We start from the raw sequence: 19,787 nt of genomic DNA on the forward strand, positions 1-19,787 counted from the left end.
ATGTGTTTTTTTTGGAGAAAAGAACAGAACAAATTATAGGAATCCATAAATTACTAATAAGTCGGTGCATTACCTCGACAAGCATAGAGTCGTTACTAGGGGCGAACGTTCGGATACCTGTTTGGGTTCGCTCGGTAATTTTCGAGTATTTCGATATAGGAGTATATAACTTGTTTTGGTATTTCTATACTTCGGATCGGATTCTGGTATTTTTAGTTCGGATTCGGTTATTTCGGGTCGGATTCGGTTATTGAGATTTTGAAAGAAAAAAAAAAGAAATTTTTCATTTTTAGGTTTATTCTATTTAAAAATAGAGATTTCATTTAACATATTTTTTATTTTTAATAGATTGAACGATTGATAGATTTGGAGATAACATTTCAAAAATAAATAAATATTAATTTGGCAATTGTTTTGAAATTTTGAATTTGAATGTAACTTTTGTTAATACATGAAACAAAAAAATTGACATGCATTTTAATTGAGTGACAAATCATTTTCTCCGTAGTTATATGTATAACATATAATCTTAAAATATGTTTAACATCAATATAAATATTTTAAATAAAATGAAAGATGTAAACAAGAAATATAAAGGTAAAATATACATATGTTCGGTTATCTTCTGATATCCAATCTCTCCTAAATCAATATCCGTTTGGATATTTTACTATTTCTGTTCAGATTTCGATTTAAGTTTTTTGGATCGAGTTCGGATACAGTTTAGAGTATAAGGTAAAATGCCCATCCCCTGGTCGTTACCATTCAAATTCAAAAACCAAAACAAAAACAAAAAAACTGTGTGGTACTTTCGTAAATAATACTAAAATAAGGGGCAGTTTTGGATTAATAACAATCTCTTCAGAATACACACACGCTCTTATATATAAACTCGTAACAAACTCCAAAACCTTTGAACACTCATTTTACTCACTCTTCGTCTTCTCGGAATCAAAAACCCACACCGATCGCTGATTCTTGCGATTTCAATCGATCAAAGGCGACGATGTCTCTCAGACCTGGCGCGAAGACGGAGGCCAGACGTAACCGGTACAAAGTGGCGGTCGATGCGGAGGAGGGACGGCGGAGGCGAGAGGATCACATGGTTGAGATCAGGAAGAACAAGAGGGAAGAGAATCTGCAGAAGAAGAGACGCGAGGGAATCTCGGCCGCGGCACAAACGGAGCAGGATCTTACTTCTGAGAAGAGAGTATGCGTTCGCGATCGATTCACCTTTTGCTAGGGATCGATTTCCTGGCTTAGTATACTTTGATTTTGTTCTAGATTTTAAGTTTCTTGCGATGTTGATGATGATGATGGTGAACGATGATGATGATGTTTCTTGAATTGCTATATGGAAGGAACTTGTTTATCGGACTTGATGATAGTTTTTTATGATGATGATGATGGCCTTTCTTGAATTAGTATACGGAAGAATCTTGTTTATTGAATTTGAGAATAGTTATGTATGATGATGATGATGATGATGATGATGATGATGATGATGATGATGATGATGATGATGATGGTGATGATGATGATGATGATGATGATGATGATGATGATGATGATGATGATGATGATGATGATGATGATGATGATGAGGATGATGTTTCTTAAATTGCTATATGGAAGAAACTTGTTTGTTCTAAATTTTGAAGTTTCTTGCGATGATTGCAGTTGATAGAGAATCTACAGGGGATGGTTGCTGGAATATGGTCAGAGGATTGCAACTTACAACTTGAGACGACCACTCTCTTGCGGAAACTGCTTTCAAGGGGTTTGTGACCATTAAGCATTATAACAAGTCATCGTTTTTGGTTAGAGACTTTAGTAGTTATGTTTTGTTTTCTTCTTGTGTAGAGCATTATCCTCCTATCAATGATGTTATACAATCTGGTGTTGTTCCTCGCGTTGTGACTTTCCTTTCAAGGGCTGAGTTTCCCAAACTTCAGGTGAAGAGAGCACTTGCACCGGTTATTGATCTGTACTGTCGAGAATTTGTTAACTTGGTTTTGCTTGTGTTTAGTTTGAGGCAGCTTGGACGCTCACCAACATTGCTTCAGGGACATCAGAGAATACGAATGTCATCATTGAAAGTGGTGCTATCCCTATATTCGTCCATCTTCTCAGATCCCCTAATGAGGACGTCCGCGAACAAGTATGCGTTTAAACACTAACTGTCATCACTTTGTTGTCAGAGAAACTCTTGTTCAGACTTTTTGTTTTTATGTTTTCCTTCTGAAAAATAGGCTGTTTGGGCATTGGGAAACGTTGCTGGAGACTCACCAAAGTGCCGTGATTTTGTGTTAAGTTTCGGTGCCATGTTGCCTCTGCTGTCTCAGTTCAATAAGCATGCAAAGCTTTCAATGCTTAGGAATGCTACATGGACTTTATCAAACTTCTGCAGAGGGAAGCCTCAGCCTTCATTTGAACAGGTTTCCTTCAAGATGAAACCAAACTTTGTAGTCTCTGTAATATATTTTAACATGTTTCTGTACGGGTTTTTTTTCCTAGCAGACAAGCCAAGCTTTACCAGTTCTTAAGAGCCTTGTGCAATCAACAGATGAAGAAGTTCTCACTGATACATGCTGGACTCTGGCACACCTCTCGGATAACACAAATGAAACTATACAGGCGGTTATCGATGCAGGCGTTGTCCCTCGCATCATCCAGCTCTTAACGTGAGTATATCTGATTGTGCTTTTAAGTTTAATAATGGTTACGTTATCTGAATGCTTTCCTCTTACGGTTCCTCTTGTTAGTCATACGTCGCAGGCAGTGCTGATTCCTGCTCTTCGTACCATTGGAAATATTGTAACCGGCGATGAAGTACAGACGCAGGTGCATATGTATATACATTTCACAGTTCTATTTTAAAGAGTTTTTTTTTTGGAAACTTTTTAAGTCTTAACTTAATTTTCCAAACAGACGGTTGTGGACCATCAGGTGCTTCCTAGTCTTTTGGTCCTCGTTACAAACACGTACACGAAGAGTATCAAGAAGGAAGCTTGCTGGACTATCTCAAACATAACAGCTGGGAATTCAAATCAGATACAAGTGGGTATATGCCTCTTTTAACAAGAGAGACTGGCTTTTAAGTTTTGCGTGTCTGACTTAATTTAAACCTGAATGAACGTGCAGGCAGCGATTGAAGCAGGTGTCATTCAGGTTCTTGTTTGGGTGCTCCAAAACGCAGAGTTCGAATTGAAAAGGGAAGCTGCTTGGGGAATCTCAAATGCTACTTCTGGTGGCACTCATGATCAAATCAAGTAAGAAGAACAAAACTAAAAGCCAAATGTTTCAATCATTTGCTAAAACATGTCTTTCTCTCAGATTTATGGTGAGCGAAGGGTGTATCAGACCGATATGCGATCTTCTAACCTGCCCGGATCCAAGAATCATAATGGTTTGCTTAGAAGCGTTGGAGAACATTCTGAAGGTCGGAGAAGCAGTGAAGAGCTCGGGTCTGACAGGAGACGAGAACCTCTTCGGTACACTGGTAGAGGAAGCAGGAGGACTTGAGAAGATTGAGAATCTTCAGAGCCACGACAACGATGATATATACCAGAAAGCTATGAAAATCCTTGAAAAGTTTTGGACTGAAGACGACGATGAGGAAGAAGGCAACAATGAGATCCTTGATATTACTCCTCCTGATCAATTCAACTTTATCTGAAGGTATGCAAGTTTGAATTTGAGTGTTTAGTTGCTTTGGACTTTTTGAGTTATATTCTTAATTTGATGCTATTATTGCAGAACGTATCGAAACGGTGTTAACGTGAAGTAGAAGAAATCCTCTCTCTCGTCTTTCTCTCCATGCTCGCTCCTCACATCTCGTGGATATGATAGAAACAACATTATTTCATGTTTCTTTTGAAGTTTGTCTGTGTTTTTGGGGGAAGACAAACGATTATGTTGGGTGTTTTTCAATAACGAACGGAAACTAAAAGTTCATCTGATTGATCTGTTATTAGCTTGAATAGGTCTTGGATTCTAATAAGAGCACGTTTTTGAGTAATGGTCAAACTTTTAGACATATCCAACTTTTGTTGGCTTTTGATTTGGTCTTATAAATAGAGGATAAGATTAGTGGGAATTAAGGGGTTATAATCATATACATAGTTTCTTACTCCTATAAACTAGGGTTTAGCTTTTGTGATTCTTTTCGTGTATTTTTATATATTATCACACACCCAAATAAGCTACTTAACCCAAGCTTGAGTCTACTCATGTTGGTCTACCCGCAGATCCCAGTTTACAACATAAACGAAACCAAGAGCCGCAAAAGCCTTAGACGCTGAACGCGCCATGGCCACGCACGCTGGATAAGACATTGTTAACTGAAAGCAGAAAATGCTTACTTTTGATTAGCTTTTAGAATATTTTTGTTTTTAAAAGTCATTTATGCTTCCCTTACTTTCTCCATTTACCATATGTGTTTTAGTGTCTTCGAATTTTAAGTTTACGTGCACAATAGATATGATTCGAGCATAAACGATGATAAAAGACAGTTTTCAAATGGTTCCAAAGGGTTATAATTTGGTTCTTCGCCAAAGATTCCTTTATGTGTTCCCCCACACAAGCTGTGAATTTAAAGTGAAGGAAGACATCTTTTTAAGGGCCAACAAAGAAAGTAAATTAAAATAAAACTTTTTTTTTTATAAAATCACAAGATTTTTGTGTTCTCTCTTTAATCCACCTTTGAAAAACTACTATTGGAATCATCTCAGATAAACTGACCGAGATGTGATAATTTACAAACTAAAGAGTAATTAATTATGAATGGATCGCTCTTGTCCGTTTTGTTATGGACTTGTGGTCAATGATCGGCAACAATTACCAACGCCGAGAATGAGACTAATCGTACCACCGTCAAAACTTAATTTTGAAACAAACCTCGTGAAACATTCACTGATTCACAGGTTAGTTAGGTTATTAGAAGACTACATTTATCATACATTGATATTTTTTCCAGTTATTTAACATTGATATTATTTTTCAGTTGTATAAAAGAACTGATCTCAAGCTTTTATCATAGCACACTTTAATAATTCTTCTGGATATGGATCAAAACTTGATCATATGTTCCATCCATGGCCGGCTTATTAGGGGGGACAAGCGGTTCGATCGCCCCGGACCTAAGCCCATGTTCCCTCGTATAATACTAATTAAGGGATCTAATTTTTTTAAAAAACTATATTTTTATATATAAAAAATTATAAATATAATAAATAAAATTGAAAATGGCCCAAATTATTTGATATGTATATAGTTTTATTTTCATTACAAAATATTGCTGATTAAATTTTAAAAACATTTTAAACATTATCTACGTATAATTTTAGAGGGTAAAAAAAATATTTTTCGCCTTAGGGCCCTTAACAGTGTTGAGCCGGTTCTGGTTCCATCTTAGTCTCATTTCTTGAATGAAAAGAAAATGAGTCTGGTTCCGGTTGAGTTTTGGGCCCCACAAGACAGGAACTGAGTGAGAATCCGACTCAGGACCCGAGTGATGGTCGTGGAAGCCAGCTTGGTCTGAATTATAATGGGCCTCTGTGGCTCCGAAGCGCTAGACCGTACGGATTGTTGCCATGTGCTTTAAAGACGAACACAACATATTTAAAGGTAAAAACAATAGTAATTCATAAAATATGAAATAATCACAAAATCGAACCGCATTGTTGTTTTTCTTTGGAGACCTGTTGCTCTTTATTTTCATTTAATAATAAATACTTCTTGATTGCTTTTACTTCGTTGGATTTGACATGGAGTGGTTCTGATAAAAACTTAAAAGCTTCTCTGCTTATAAGTCTACCTTAACGCACGTGTTAGATTTTACATAGCAAAGGAAAATTTAAGAATCGCATTGGGTCGTGTCGCTTGTGTCAGATTAAACGACGAGTATTAAGTTTTAACGTAGGAAAAAGGGGTCCACACTGAAAAGAAGTGAGATAATTGAAGTATTTTTGTACGGTACAAAATTATGTAATTTATAAAATATGTAATTTGATATAATTATGTAATTAAGACATAATGAAATTACAAAATGACTTTGTCGTTTTGTTAACGGCCTGATTGTTTACATATACTCTTCATACTTTTTTTGGTGATTATTTTCATTAAAGGCCATTTATAGGATATTTAAAACTTAAACAAAAAATACTATAAAAAATACATTTATGTTAAATTTGCATTCAAGAAAAACATTTAATACTATCGTAAGTAGTAGTCAATAATATCAATGTTTTACTATAAATAATAACACCAAAATACTTCTGTTCTCTTAATAATTTGCATGCAAAAGCAAAAACATAACATAAATGTTCCACAAAGAAAGCAAAACATAACTATGTGCTACTCTATCTTTTAATTTTAATTGTTATTTTAGAATTAAACACACAAATTAATAAAATATTTAATTTTATATATTTTCAAAATAAAAACATCATTATTAATACATCTAACACATTTCAACTAATAGAAAAATAGATTGAAATAAAAAGTCAATAAGTTATGAATTGAAATTATAAAATGATATTTATTTTGAAATTAAAATTTTACTATACATCGATACTTAAATTGAAACGGATGGAATATCTATAAACCAAAAAACGAACTACCATTTTGTAACGTCGTAAATGAGATTCTATTAACAACTCTAAATGTTCTTTTTATTTTAAAAGTTTGATAATCTATTTGTTTCGCTTCATTTGTCGTTTTAGGTTTATGCACACTGATTAAGAAAATATTTAATTTTGCATATTTCCAAAACAAAAATATCATTACTTATACATTTAACCATATTCCAACTATAGAAGAATAAAATAGAAAATATTGTTAATAAATTCTGCATCAAAAACATAAAAGGATACTTAAAAGTGAAATAAAATTTCAGCTCTAAAACGACGACTAGTACAGAGAAACATTTATCTTCCTTTGTTGTACAAACAGTATATTCAAGAAATAGTAAAATAAATTATGGCGTTTTTAAATATTCAGATGTAGTAATAGCAAAAATTAGAACAGAATACAGACAATGACAGTTGGTTTTCTTCCTCTGCAATCGTTACACTTATTACACAAATTTAAGATCTCTTAAACGTATCCCACTTGAGATAAACAATAAATAACAAAGCCTTTTTTTTCCGGAAATTTTATTAATAGAACAGAAGCCATAGGGCCAAAGCCCAGCACAATATGATACAAAAGACCTAAACAAAGACACACTTAAACGTAAATGATCCAACAAAAGACCCAATATACAAACAACAGAAAGATCTGAGACACAAGGCCCATTAATTCACGGTCCGTTGGGGAAAAAGAGACACGACGCCACCACGTGTATGAACCGTCTTGCGCTCAAAGTACACGCGTCGAGACGCGAAACCATCTACTTCCTCCGGTGCCAGCGAAGGGGCCCGAGGTGCTCCGTCAACGACGAAGCCAAACCGGTGAAAAGCCGACCAATCAAAGCGGCCTTCACGGAAGTTCAAGTTGGAAATCTAAAGTAACAGATCTACGTTTTTTTAACCATCAATCGTCTTCAATCGATCCGAGAACCAATTTTCCTGCATGTGCTAACTTCATCTTTAATGATTCAGATAAGCTTGAAGATGGCTACGACCCTAAACAAGGGGAGGAAAGAGACATCGGAGCTTCAGATCAAGAGTCGATCGGACTAAAGAAGAACAGAAACGCAGATCGAAACCAACCGGAAAAAAACCGGTGAGAAGCCGGCGAAGGATGATGCTATGGGAGTCATCCCTTCCCGGAGACCATAAGCCGGCGAAGACGGTGATAAAGGATCCACCGCTTCCCAGAGTCATAAACCCCACCATCGGGAACCTTAATCGGAAAAGATCCGATGAACAAAGCTTCAACGCTCTCTCTCTCAAAGATATGAGAGAGATAAGAGAGAGAGCGAATGGAACAATTTTTCACCGTAAATAACAAAGCCTTTATATGCCAAGTTACAAAAAAATAACAAAGCCTTTATTACAAATACTCATGCAAAAACACAATAAATAATAAAAAACATTGCATTGACTTCTCACCAGCTTGTTCCACCTGCTGCGAGAGCTCCGAGCAGAAGAGAGAAACGGAAGGTTTAGAGGGTACTGTGCAGCCCACGGTGCTACTCTCATTTCTTATCCTACGCCTCTCCGTCTTTCTTATCCTGCACCTCTCCGCCTTGTTCAGGTGTCTCATGGGCGCTTCTTCTCCAAGCAAAAAAATATCTCTTGTTGTTGTTTCTCAGAATAGATTCTAGAGTTCCCGCATTGAATAATCGCGTTTGCGTTTCGCCAATTAGCGTTTTCTCGAAATGCTTTGGATCACGAGATTCTCTGCATTCTTCTCCGCCGCCATGGCAGTGATCGTCTTATCTCCGTCGCTACAATCATTCCCTCCCGCGGCGGCGATCCGGTCCTCCGATCGTAGCTTAATCTCATCCTTCAGAAACTCCCCTCCCTTTCGCAACGCCGCCGAAGAATGTCTCTCCTCCTCCGCCGCAGACTCCAACGTCTGCAACCCCTCGTTAGTCCACGTGGCGATCACACTCGACGTAACTTACCTCCGCGGCTCAATCGCAGCCGTCAATTCAATCCTCCAACACTCCTTATGCCCCGAGAGCGTCTTCTTCCACTTCATCGTCTCCTCCGAGACAAACCTAGAGTCTCTCGTGAGATCGACTTTTCAAGAACTAAAATTCAAAGTTTACTATTTTGCCCCTGAGACGGTCCGCGGTTTGATCTCTTCCTCCGTGAGACAGGCCCTCGAGCAGCCGTTGAACTACGCTAGAAACTACCTCGCGGAGCTTCTCGAGGGCTGCGTTAACCGGGTCATATACTTGGATTCGGATCTTGTGGTGGTCGACGACATCGCAAAGCTCTGGAAAACGGGTCTGGGTCCGAGGGTAATCGGAGCTCCAGAGGTATTTTATATTTATCAATTTGTTTATTTTATTTATATAAATACTTTACAGTTATTCAGTTAGCCCTATTTACGTGTTCCTACAGTACTGCCACGCGAATTTCACTAAGTACTTCACCGGAGGGTTCTGGGCCGAGGAGAGATTCTCGGGTACGTTTCGACGGAGGAGGAGGGCTTGTTACTTCAACACGGGGGTGATGGTGATTGATTTGAAGAAGTGGAGACGAGGTGCCTACACGAGACGGATCGAGAAGTGGATGGAGATTCAGAGGACGGAGAGGATCTACGAGCTGGGATCGCTTCCGCCGTTTCTGCTTGTTTTCGCCGGACACGTGGCGCCGATTTTGCATAGGTGGAACCAGCATGGGCTCGGTGGGGACAATGTTAGAGGTAGCTGTCGGGATTTGCATCCTGGTCCGGTGAGTTTGCTTCATTGGTCTGGTAGTGGCAAGCCGTGGTTAAGGCTTGACTCGAAACGGCCTTGTCCGTTAGATGCTCTGTGGACGCCTTATGACTTGTATCGACATTCACATTGAGGCCGGTTTGTTGCATATGGTAATATTCTCAACACATTCTGTTTTTTTTTTTCAGTTTAATTTGTTACTTTTTTTATGTTTGTTTGTTCATCAGTAGTTGAACCACTAGTCATTGACTTTAGACTCATGAGAAGTTACTAAGGAAGTAAGGATATGGACTATAGAGAAATTCACTTTGAGTGTATTTGGTTAGTTTTTTTTTTTTTGGCTATGGCATCATAGAATCTTGCAGGGAAGCTATAGATTGTTTGCAAGATTAGAACGGCTCTTGTTTTGTCTAGTTGATTCACCATTGTTCGTCTGTCGGTGGATGTATGCACAGTGGTGCCACTATGTAGGATGTCTTCATCAAATGGCAGATGAGTGGCTCCTACTAGGGTCTGATGAATTTTCATCAGACCAAAAAGAAAAGTCATCACAGTTATATTGAGCATTATTGTCTTTTTGCAGTATCATATGGTGCATCTAGCTGAGAGATGACTGTTTGGCGATCTAAGTACTAAGTCTCTGATATTTAGTGATATGTTGTGCTTTGTTAGTGTCATATCTTTGTTTAAGAGAGGTGTGTTTAGCTACTAATTAGATAAATCCTAGAACTAAGATTAAGAGTAAAAACTAAATAGATAGACGTGTGATCAACTTTTTATTGCCCGCCGCTATACACCCAGCTTCTTAAGTTCCAAGAGTTGATCTCTTTGTTCTTATGTTGCCATCTAAAAATATGTGTGACCCCACGTTCTCTTTTGTTCTTTATAAAAATGTTTTAAAAGCAAAGGGTACCGATTCTTTTTGGACCCCATTGCAAGTGACAATGGCTCTTAGAATCCAACCATTGATTATCTTGAGCGAGCTTGTCATGTTCTAATCACATGTGCGTCTGACTTTGATCATTAGATATTTCTTTAAATAGTTGTAACTTGTAACGTCTTAAAAAGGAATATAAACTTACTTTTTGGTTGTTTTTAAGCAGCCATTTGGTGCTGCTATATGAGGAGACTGGAGAGTACTAGAGTAGAGACTAGAGAAGGTTTCATCGATATTGACCGGTTCGGTTTGGAAGACAATCGAAGGTAGCTTTTGTTTGTAGAAGATGAAAACCCTTACCGGGTAAAATGGGTTTGGTTTAGCCAAACCGGAGACATAATTGAGATGTGGAAACTTTATTTTAATGTGTGGTTTGCCGGGCGGGTCGGATCATTTTTGTTGGCGAGAAGAAAACAGAGTTAGGTTACTCATGTGGATGATATTTTGTTGTGTGTTTATCAATAATATCTTTTATAAAATATGTTTTTGGTATATTGTGCCCTCATTGAAAATGAACCATGTACCAAGTAGAGAAATTGATTTAGTTAGCATGATTAACCCTAGCACTCCAAATGGGGTGCTTAATTTTTTTTTTTTTTTGGTTTTGTTTGATGCTTACTGCGCTTGTTTAAGCGCTCTGCTTCCATTTTTTTTTTTTAAGCAAAGCCCGGGGTAAGCATCCCGATTAATGGTGGTCTTGATGGCTTATGTTCCCCTTGCAGTCTCAGTTACAACATGGCATGTTCCTCTATTAATGTCGGTCCAAAAAAGTAAATTGTCTAAATAAATGTTCTTATTATTGTTTTTCCAAAATAGAAACAAGAATTTGCATTTAAATTAAAAAAGGTCGTGACCTTACCAGTGAATAAGTCTTCCCTTTAATCGAAGGGAAAATTTGAGAAAATACATTTATATGAGATTGAAATTTGAAAACTACACTATTACTGTATGTGGTCCAAAAAAAACACTATTACTGTATTTAATTTTTTTTTAAAGCTACTCTTTGTATATATAAAATGACTAAATTATCCAATTAAATAACTGAAAGCTATTATAATATACTTTTGTAATCGTGTCATGTACAAGACGATTCTCCCGTCCAGAGAAACTACCAACAATATACCATCGATCAGCTTTTAGTTTGTTAACTACACAAAATCTGTGTATATCACCAGCGTAGTCATGTAGAGTTTTTAAACTTTGTGTCACATGAGGCAGCTTTCATTGAAATCCACTTTCATATTGGTTACCATTATAACTAATTGTTCAGCTATTTCATCCACATTTAAAGCATCTTATTCAATTCAACGTGCAGTTCAACTCTAGAGAAAGAAATATCGCCTAAACTGGTCAGCTTATGAAACACGAACGAGCTCTGATTTATTCACGAAAGGGGGGCCTGTCTATTGATGTGATGATGCCTAGGGGTAAAAAAAGGACTAAGAAAGTTCCAGATGAAACTTGTAACAAAACATCTATTGAGCTATACATGGACTAATAAAAGAACGTATCAAGCTACAATCCATCTTGTTTTTCAATTTAAGCAAAGACAAAACTAAGAAGACAGAAGAAAAAAACAGAGGAAATAAATGATTAAGGAATGAAAGCAAAGAGCTATATATACTCCACTATTTAGATATTACCTTTTCCTTCCAAGATTAATTTTTTTTTATCAAATCAGCTTTCCGTAGGAATATTGGTCCCTGAACTCATCAAACATACAAGTACCGCATATTTCCAATGCACAATTTATGAGATCCAGTGAAGAACGCGACATACGGTTCTTCTTTCATGTACCATCATATGTATAAAGTATGACAGTTTTCGTCAGGGGAGCATTGCTGTAAAAATGTATATTGCATCTGATCTACATAATTCACTTAATAAGGACATATCATATTCTGATTTATAATTATATGATTTAAGTCGTTATGATTCACTAAGTTGTATTTAGATTTTAATAAACTTTATAACCCGAGCAACAAAAATACACATGAACCCAAAAACACACATAAATAATTTTGATTTAAATTTAGATCTTTTTAATTTAAATAAAAAATAAGGGTAAAATGTCTTTTTACACATATGAAAGTTTAGTTTTCAAAAATATAAAGCAAAGTGTATTTGTCAAATTTCAAATCACAAAATGAAGTATTTTTCAAATTATCCCTTTATTTAAAGCTCATTATAACAATAAAGTAACAAATAATATAGTTGAAGTTTCCTCAAGTTTATTCCTCAAAATAGCATTCTCCAGTAAAAATAGAAAAACCTTATTTCTTTTCTTATTTATTGACGAACAAATAGAAAAAAATCTTTAAAAGAAAAAATAGAGATATGCTGAATATAATGATCTACAAATGCTATTATAGAATCAAATATAGAGATGGTTTAAAATTATTTTATAATGGTCATTTTATGATAGAACAATTTTCCTTTTAACATGAAAAATCATGATGTATTTACATTGAAATAATCCAATCTCATCAAATACACGTATAAATAACAAATAACAAATGCTACACTAACACTCTTCAGAGAATTTCCAATTCATTACTATTTTTACTTCTATAATAAAATTTAAAAGAAATTATATTTCAATCCATTGCTATTTTTTATTTAGAAATTGCTATTTCCTCTATATTTAAAGAAAGAAATACCAATCTTTATTTTTAGGGACATTTGCTAAAAACAACCTAAATATTCAAGTCAAACCTAAAAGTGTACTCCACTTCCAGTCAAATGCAAAGCCAACCTAAAGGGATAGTGAAAGTACTATTTAACTCTTATGACCAAACAAAAAAACAGAAATATATTTTACGTTTTTATCCTTCGGAAGTCTACACGTAATAAAAGAAGTCTACATATATATAGACTTCCTACGAAGTCTACCTTATAGACTTATTTTGGAATCTACACTCTAATTTGATCTAATAATTTAATTTTGAAAATGTATAAAAATAATTATTGTGATATTTTTAACTAATCATCAATATAATGGATAATATGAAGTAAATAAATTAAAATTTCATATAATTGAATAATTTTGAAGAATATATACTAATTTGGTTATCATGTGTTAGACAATGTTCATAGTTTAGAAACAAAAGGTTCTAACATGTTATGTCTTTTAGTGGTTGATTTCATAGGGTTAGATTTTAGATTTTGTTTTGATTTTGTTTTATTAACTTTATAAATCTGCATATTAATGTTTAATAGTTTATATTTTGTATAATTGAGACTTTTTGATTATCAAGCAAAACATTTAGAGTTTGAAATTTGTGGTTTAGGGTATCGTAGACCTACAATAAAATCTATTTATTTAAAGACGCCTTTTTAGTCTATATTTTTCAATTTTTTTACAAAAAATAATTATATTTAAACTAAGTTATGTTCCTTAAAAATAAGAAAATGAAATCATAAACTATAACTATTAAAAAAATAAAGAAATAAATTTAGTAAATCATATATTAAAATTATTAAAATAATAAAGAATAAGCAACAATAATGAAATTATTATAGTAGACTTCTAAAAAAGTCTACTATGTTATAGTAAAATCTACTCCAAAAATTTAATTTTATTAGACTTCAAAAGAAGTCTACAGCATCGTAAATTTTAACCTAGTTACATTTTTGTCTCCCTATATAAACAAAATTAATACAGTCTCTCTCTAAAGTGGCTGCACAAGTTTTTAAAACTCTCTCACTTCTCTTTAAAACTCTCTTCCTTCTCCCTAAAATTCTCTCAATTCTTTCAAAAACTCTCTCATTTCTCTTCTTTCTCTCTAAAATTTTCTCAAGTCTTTCTCACAATGTTATCTTGTCATTTTAGATATTATGATTCATGGTTTTCATCTTCTCCTTTAAAAACTGTAAGTTTTAGATCTATAGATTTTAAATGTGTATTTTTATGTTATTTATTTCTAACAATATAATCTTTTTTTTGTAGGTATTATCACTCATGGATTTTATTTCTCCTCTAAAAATGTAAGTTTTAGATTAATAGATTTTAAATATGTATTTATATGTTTATATTCAAATAAATTTATAGATCAAGCTCTGTGCATTAATTTGCTACTAGTTTATCTTATAAATTATATTTTGAAAAGTATTTTCAGATTTAAAATTATTTTTAAATTTTAAAATGTATAGATTTTTTCAGATCTGAAAATTATCAGACACTGTAGACTTCCAAAGAAGTTTACTAAAGCTAGTAGACTTCATATGAAGTTTACTAGACCACAAAGTTTAAGCAGACTTTATTGGAAGCCTACAAAAATATGACTTTAATTCTTTTCTATGTTTTTTAATAATTTTATCTTGTTTTGCAGTTATTTTTTTTTCCATAGTTGTTTTCTTCTCCTCCCAAAAATGTAAGGTTTACATCTATAGATTTTAAATATGTGTACTAGTATTTATATTAAAATAAAGTTACATATTCAAATTCTATGTCTTTAATTATTACTATTTTATCTATTAAATTATATTTTTAAAAGTTTTTTAGAATTTAACTTATTTCAGATCTAATTTTTTTTTTTATAGAGTAAAGTTCAAATGAAGTCTACTTAAAAGTTAGGACTGGTAGACTTGAAAAGAAGTCTACAAGCCTTGAATTTTAAGCATATTTCATTAGAAGCTTACTCAAAATATGATTTTAATTTTTAATCTTTTTTTGCAGGTATTCTCTTCCAAAGTTTTAAAATCATCTTCCCAAAAATGTAAGATTAATATATATTCATTATAAGATATTTTGTGTTTATAATGAACTAAATTTAAAGATTTATACTTTATGTTTTTGCTTTGTTACAAGGATGACAAAAAAACTATTTTTGAAATATCTTCCAGAACAGAATATTTTCAAATTTTCTAAATGTACACTTTTAGATATGAAAACTTTACGTTAGTGTAGACTTCAACTAAAGTCTACTAAACAATAACTTTACGTAGACTTAATAAAAAGTCTTCTAAAATATGATTTATTTTTTTATCTTATGTTTTTCTCATAACTCTATCTTATTTTGCAGGTACTTTTTTCAATACTTTATTTGAGGCATCAAGATTATGAAAAATAAAACATACTCAAGAATACTTTTTAATATATTGTTCTGTAATAATTTCTCATAATAAAATATTAATTTTTAAATAATTGTTTAATGCATAATCTATAAAGATTGTATTTCACTTGTATGATATTTTTTTTTTTTGTTAGATATCATTTTTTTCACAAGATCTAATCAACCAAACAAGTAAAACCATCATAGGCTAAAATAATAACTAACACACATGTGAGAAGAAGAAAATCTGTACAAAATTCTCAAAAAGTTTCAAGAGTAAAACTAATCAAATTTTTTTGCAATAAGTTCCAAGTGTATAATTATAACACATTAACTTTTGAAATTCACCCAAGACCATTAAATTACTAACATACACTGTAAAATAATTAAATCATAAAAAATATGATGAATAATACACAATTGCACTTTTAATAGAATTTACGACGTATACTTCAACTGCAGTCTACCTTTGTAGATTTACAAAGACGTCTACACTTATTATCTAACACCAAAAATTTCTAGTTGGCTCTGACTTGATACACAAAGGCGTACAAAGTGTGTCTTAGCTAACTCGATCAAGTTCCGCACTTGTCTATCATTCGTGACATGCATAGGAGGAGTATCCGGAGCCATTTGTTGTAAAATGACGTCTGGTAAAGATTATGTTAGCACCACCTTCTCGATTTTCTTGTCCAGACCATAATCTTCTAGTGCCATTTCAAGAAGTTCACCATGTGTAAAACCACCCGACATAAGAAACATTCTCCCTCATTTCCGATTATTGACCACAAACTCCCGCAAAGAGCCTTTCACCACTCATTCTCCGTATACAACAGGTATCTGAGCCATTTCCTGCAAAAAAATACAGGTTTACATAATCAGCAAAGAAATATTTCATGTTTCATAAAACTATAAACGAAGACTTACAAATACGTCTACAATTATTAGCTAACAATATTGTCAAATCAAATGAATTACACTTTCATAATTATAAAACATTTTCTTTTCAAAATCACTCAAACCCATTAGGATTAACTAACACACACTGTCAAACAAAAAAAAAGTACAAAAAACTTAATGAATAATACACAAATTCACATTTTTATAGATTTTTCTATGCAGACTTAATATTCAGTCTCTGAAGATCTAGACGTTCGTTTCAGTTTACAGACGTAGACTGTCAAATAGGTCTACTCTTTGGGTTGGTTTTTGCAATTGACCATTTTACAGGTTGCTTTCTATAGTTAAAAAAAGCTGTGATTTTGTACATGTAGACTTTCATTTCAGTCTACAATTTAAAAAGGTTAGTTTTTGCAATTGACCAGAATTCATCCAAGATTTGACTTTCAGAACCAGACTTCATATGCAGTCTACATGTTTGAATTTTTTTGAAAGAGGTTAGTTTTGCAATTGACCAAGTTTGACTTCAAATCAGTAGATTGAAATGAACGTCTACGGGTGTGTGTATACTTCTTGTGAAGTCTACTCTCAAATCCGACGGGTTGGTTTTGCATTTGACCAAAATAAAAAAAGTAGACTTTATATGCAGTCTACATTTTTTTTTCTAAGATAAGAAAACTGCATATGAAGTCTACAATTTAATAAATTTTTGATTGTTTTTTAAACTTTTTGGTCAAACACAAAAGTAACATATTCAACGAAGTCAACGAAGTCAAAGTTTTGGTCAAATGCAGAACTGACCTTTTATAGACTTTGTTGCCAGTCTACATTTTGTATACTTCCGTTGAAGTCTATTTTGAAAAGTCAGAAGTTCGGTCAAATGAAAAACTAACCTCTTTTAGGTAGACGTCTTAGTAAGTCTACCGAAAGTTTTAATTTTGTTGTCAAAGGTAAAGACGGAGAGTACTGGGAAAGTCTGCGTTAGAAAAAAAATTTGTTTAGTCAATTGTAAAACTAACCAGTGCGTTGACAAACAGACTGCATCGTAAGTCTCCACGGAGGCGTAGACATACAAAACAGTCTACCGTCGCGACACAGATCTGAAAAAGAACGAAAACCATGTAAATTGTTACCTTTTTCCTGTGTAAAGCTCGTTTACAACCTTTTGAACTGTCCAAACTTCAAATATGAGCAAAAAAAAACATCTTTCACTATTCACTAATGAAGAAACTCGAAAACATGAATTTTGTGATTATGAAAATGAAAGTTATGAGAGTTTTTTAGATGGAAATGTAGAGGAGATGAGAGGAAATGAAGTTTTTTGGGTTAGAATGAGAAAAAAAAGTGGTTGAAAATTGAATTCTTGAGCTTTAGAGCTCAAAAATGGTGGTTCATGGTGGTTGGAAAAATTGATGATGATGGCATTTTTGTAAATAAGAAGAAATGGTTAGGGTGTATTTGGTTTTTTGTTAATTTCGAAATTAATAAAAAATTAAATAAAAATGGCAATTTTGTGAATAATTCAAAAACATAGGGATAGTATGAAAATTTTATTGATGAATATAATGACAAAAAAAAAAAGGTTGGTTTTAGGTTTGACTAAAAATTGTGGGTTGGTTTTGAAAAACACTCATTCTTTATTTTAGAAAAAAAAGAATTAAATAAGCAATTGTTGACTAATTTATTTTTCCTTTTGTAGGTTTAAAAATGGAGAAATTCTCTAGGATTTTCTTATGTTTAAATATTTGGGCCTATGGTGTGATCCAATTGTGTTTTCTTTTGTGGGCCTTTAACACAATTTTCCGTTTCTTCACGATTGGATTCATTTTATTCAAAATTAATTTTGACTTATGTATTGTATTGTAAAATCAGACTAGATTAAGAGTGCGCGGGATTAATGTTATATATAAAAATAATTTTTATACATTATTATTATTTGTATTTATTTATGTATTATGTATATAATTAAATTAGGTGATTTTTCCGTGCGCATGTACGGATATAAATACTTATAAAGTAAATATATTATAATAATTGATTGCTATTTATTTTTAATTTGTGTGCAAAACTTATATTAATAATATTATATTACTTTAGTTAGACATATTATTTTAGATATGCCATATCTAATCGGTTTTTTACAGTCGATTTAGTTATCATTTGGATATATTCGATTGCATCTATTTTTCTGAATTCAACTATTAAATGTTTTATTCTAAATATATTAAAATTTTCATTAATTTTTTTATTTGCATTTAGGTTGGTTGTTATCTTAAATATGTAAATATATTTTAGGAAAATTATGTACACCTTAAGATATATTGTGATTAGAATAAAATAAAAAATAAACTAAAGTGTCTGATTCTAAATTACATAAATTAATATAACGATAATTCTCTAAAGTCTCATGCATATATAAGTACATACATAAGTAACTCATACATTTTTGGAAGTTCAAGAACACATATCAATATTTACAATAATTAAAATATTTTATAAATTCTAAATATTTTTTTGCCTTATATTTATTGAACGGTAAATTGAAATTTATTTTAAATAATCTTAAAATGAGAATTCAGATTTGCTTTGGTATCTTGATTATATATTAAGTTCTACAAACATAAAATTTTAAAAGCAAACTATATATTAAGAAAACATATAATTTTAATAATGATAAAATATATCTCACTCGTTAAAGTATATAGTGTTATGCTATTTTGAAATATTATGTAATTACTTGATTTGCTTTGGTATTCACATTATATACAAATATATATTTTTCATATAAGAAAATATAGATATAAAGAAACTATTTTATTACTTCAAAAATATATTTTATGTTATTTATAAATATTTTTTAAATGGAATGTTACTTTTTCTGAACTTTCTTTTTAATGAAATCATATTATATATATATATATATATTTTTTTTCGTTTTTAAATTTGCTTTTAAAACTTTATAAATATTTATTTTTTATTATATATGTTATTTGGAAAATTTTAAAAAAGAAACTAAATGAAAAATCAATAATAGTATTTAAATGCAATATTTTTAATTTATTGAGGGTATCAGTGTAATCGACCATAGTGAGAGTTAACGTGAATTCGACACATAGAAAACTGACTTTTCAAATAATATTATAGAAATTAGAGTAAACACATAAATTAAAACAACACATCTTGTTTATTACGATACTTTTTTGATAAATAAATCAAAACAATCATTTATTTATTTTATATGGTATATAAGTAAATTTCAATAACATGGAGATAAATATATAGTATATTTTAATATAAATATTTATTATTGAAAATTCATACTCATATGATAAAAACAAAATTTCTAATGTGCAATTTTTTGGATGCAAATTTCAAAATTAAAATTTTAAAGTTTCAATACTTTGTCAATATAAATTTAGAAATTATCATATATTTAAGTATTTTTTATGTTATATAGTTAAATATATTAATATATAATATGAATGTATAGTAAATTGAACTTTATATTCATACAATTTATGATTATTTGTATCTTGTTATTATCAAAAAAGTTAAACAA

At 32.1% G+C, this 19,787-nt stretch overlaps 2 protein-coding genes across 4 annotated transcripts; both read left to right on the forward strand.

The window, feature by feature from the left end:
• The first annotated feature begins 896 nt into the window (after positions 1-896).
• Positions 897-4,039, forward strand: LOC106435605 (importin subunit alpha-3). Of its 2 annotated transcripts, none has more exons than XM_022714309.2 (11): positions 897-1,210; positions 1,681-1,780; positions 1,864-1,955; positions 2,030-2,161; positions 2,253-2,438; positions 2,518-2,684; positions 2,766-2,844; positions 2,932-3,060; positions 3,145-3,272; positions 3,337-3,681; positions 3,760-4,039. In XM_022714309.2, the coding sequence occupies exons 1-10, from the start codon at positions 1,007-1,009 to the stop codon at positions 3,677-3,679; spliced, it is 1,560 nt and encodes a 519-aa protein (XP_022570030.1). In that variant the 5' UTR covers positions 897-1,006; the 3' UTR covers positions 3,680-3,681; positions 3,760-4,039. The 2 variants fall into 2 exon arrangements, with proteins under 2 accessions (XP_022570030.1, XP_022570031.1); XM_022714310.2 differs by having other exon boundaries at positions 899-1,210; positions 2,521-2,684.
• Positions 4,040-7,500: 3,461 nt separating this feature from the next.
• Positions 7,501-10,766, forward strand: LOC111212730 (probable galacturonosyltransferase-like 6). Of its 2 annotated transcripts, none has more exons than XM_022714312.2 (3): positions 7,501-8,935; positions 9,021-9,489; positions 10,438-10,766. In XM_022714312.2, exons 1-2 carry the CDS (start codon positions 8,327-8,329, stop codon positions 9,468-9,470), a joined length of 1,059 nt encoding a protein of 352 aa, XP_022570033.1. In that variant the 5' UTR covers positions 7,501-8,326; the 3' UTR covers positions 9,471-9,489; positions 10,438-10,766. The 2 variants fall into 2 exon arrangements, with proteins under 2 accessions (XP_022570033.1, XP_022570032.1); XM_022714311.2 differs by having other exon boundaries at positions 7,590-8,935; positions 10,441-10,766.
• Positions 10,767-19,787: the final 9,021 nt, after the last annotated feature.

Source organism: Brassica napus, chromosome C3, assembly GCF_020379485.1.
Source record: "Brassica napus cultivar Da-Ae chromosome C3, Da-Ae, whole genome shotgun sequence".
NCBI classification, from domain to species: domain Eukaryota; kingdom Viridiplantae; phylum Streptophyta; class Magnoliopsida; order Brassicales; family Brassicaceae; genus Brassica; species Brassica napus.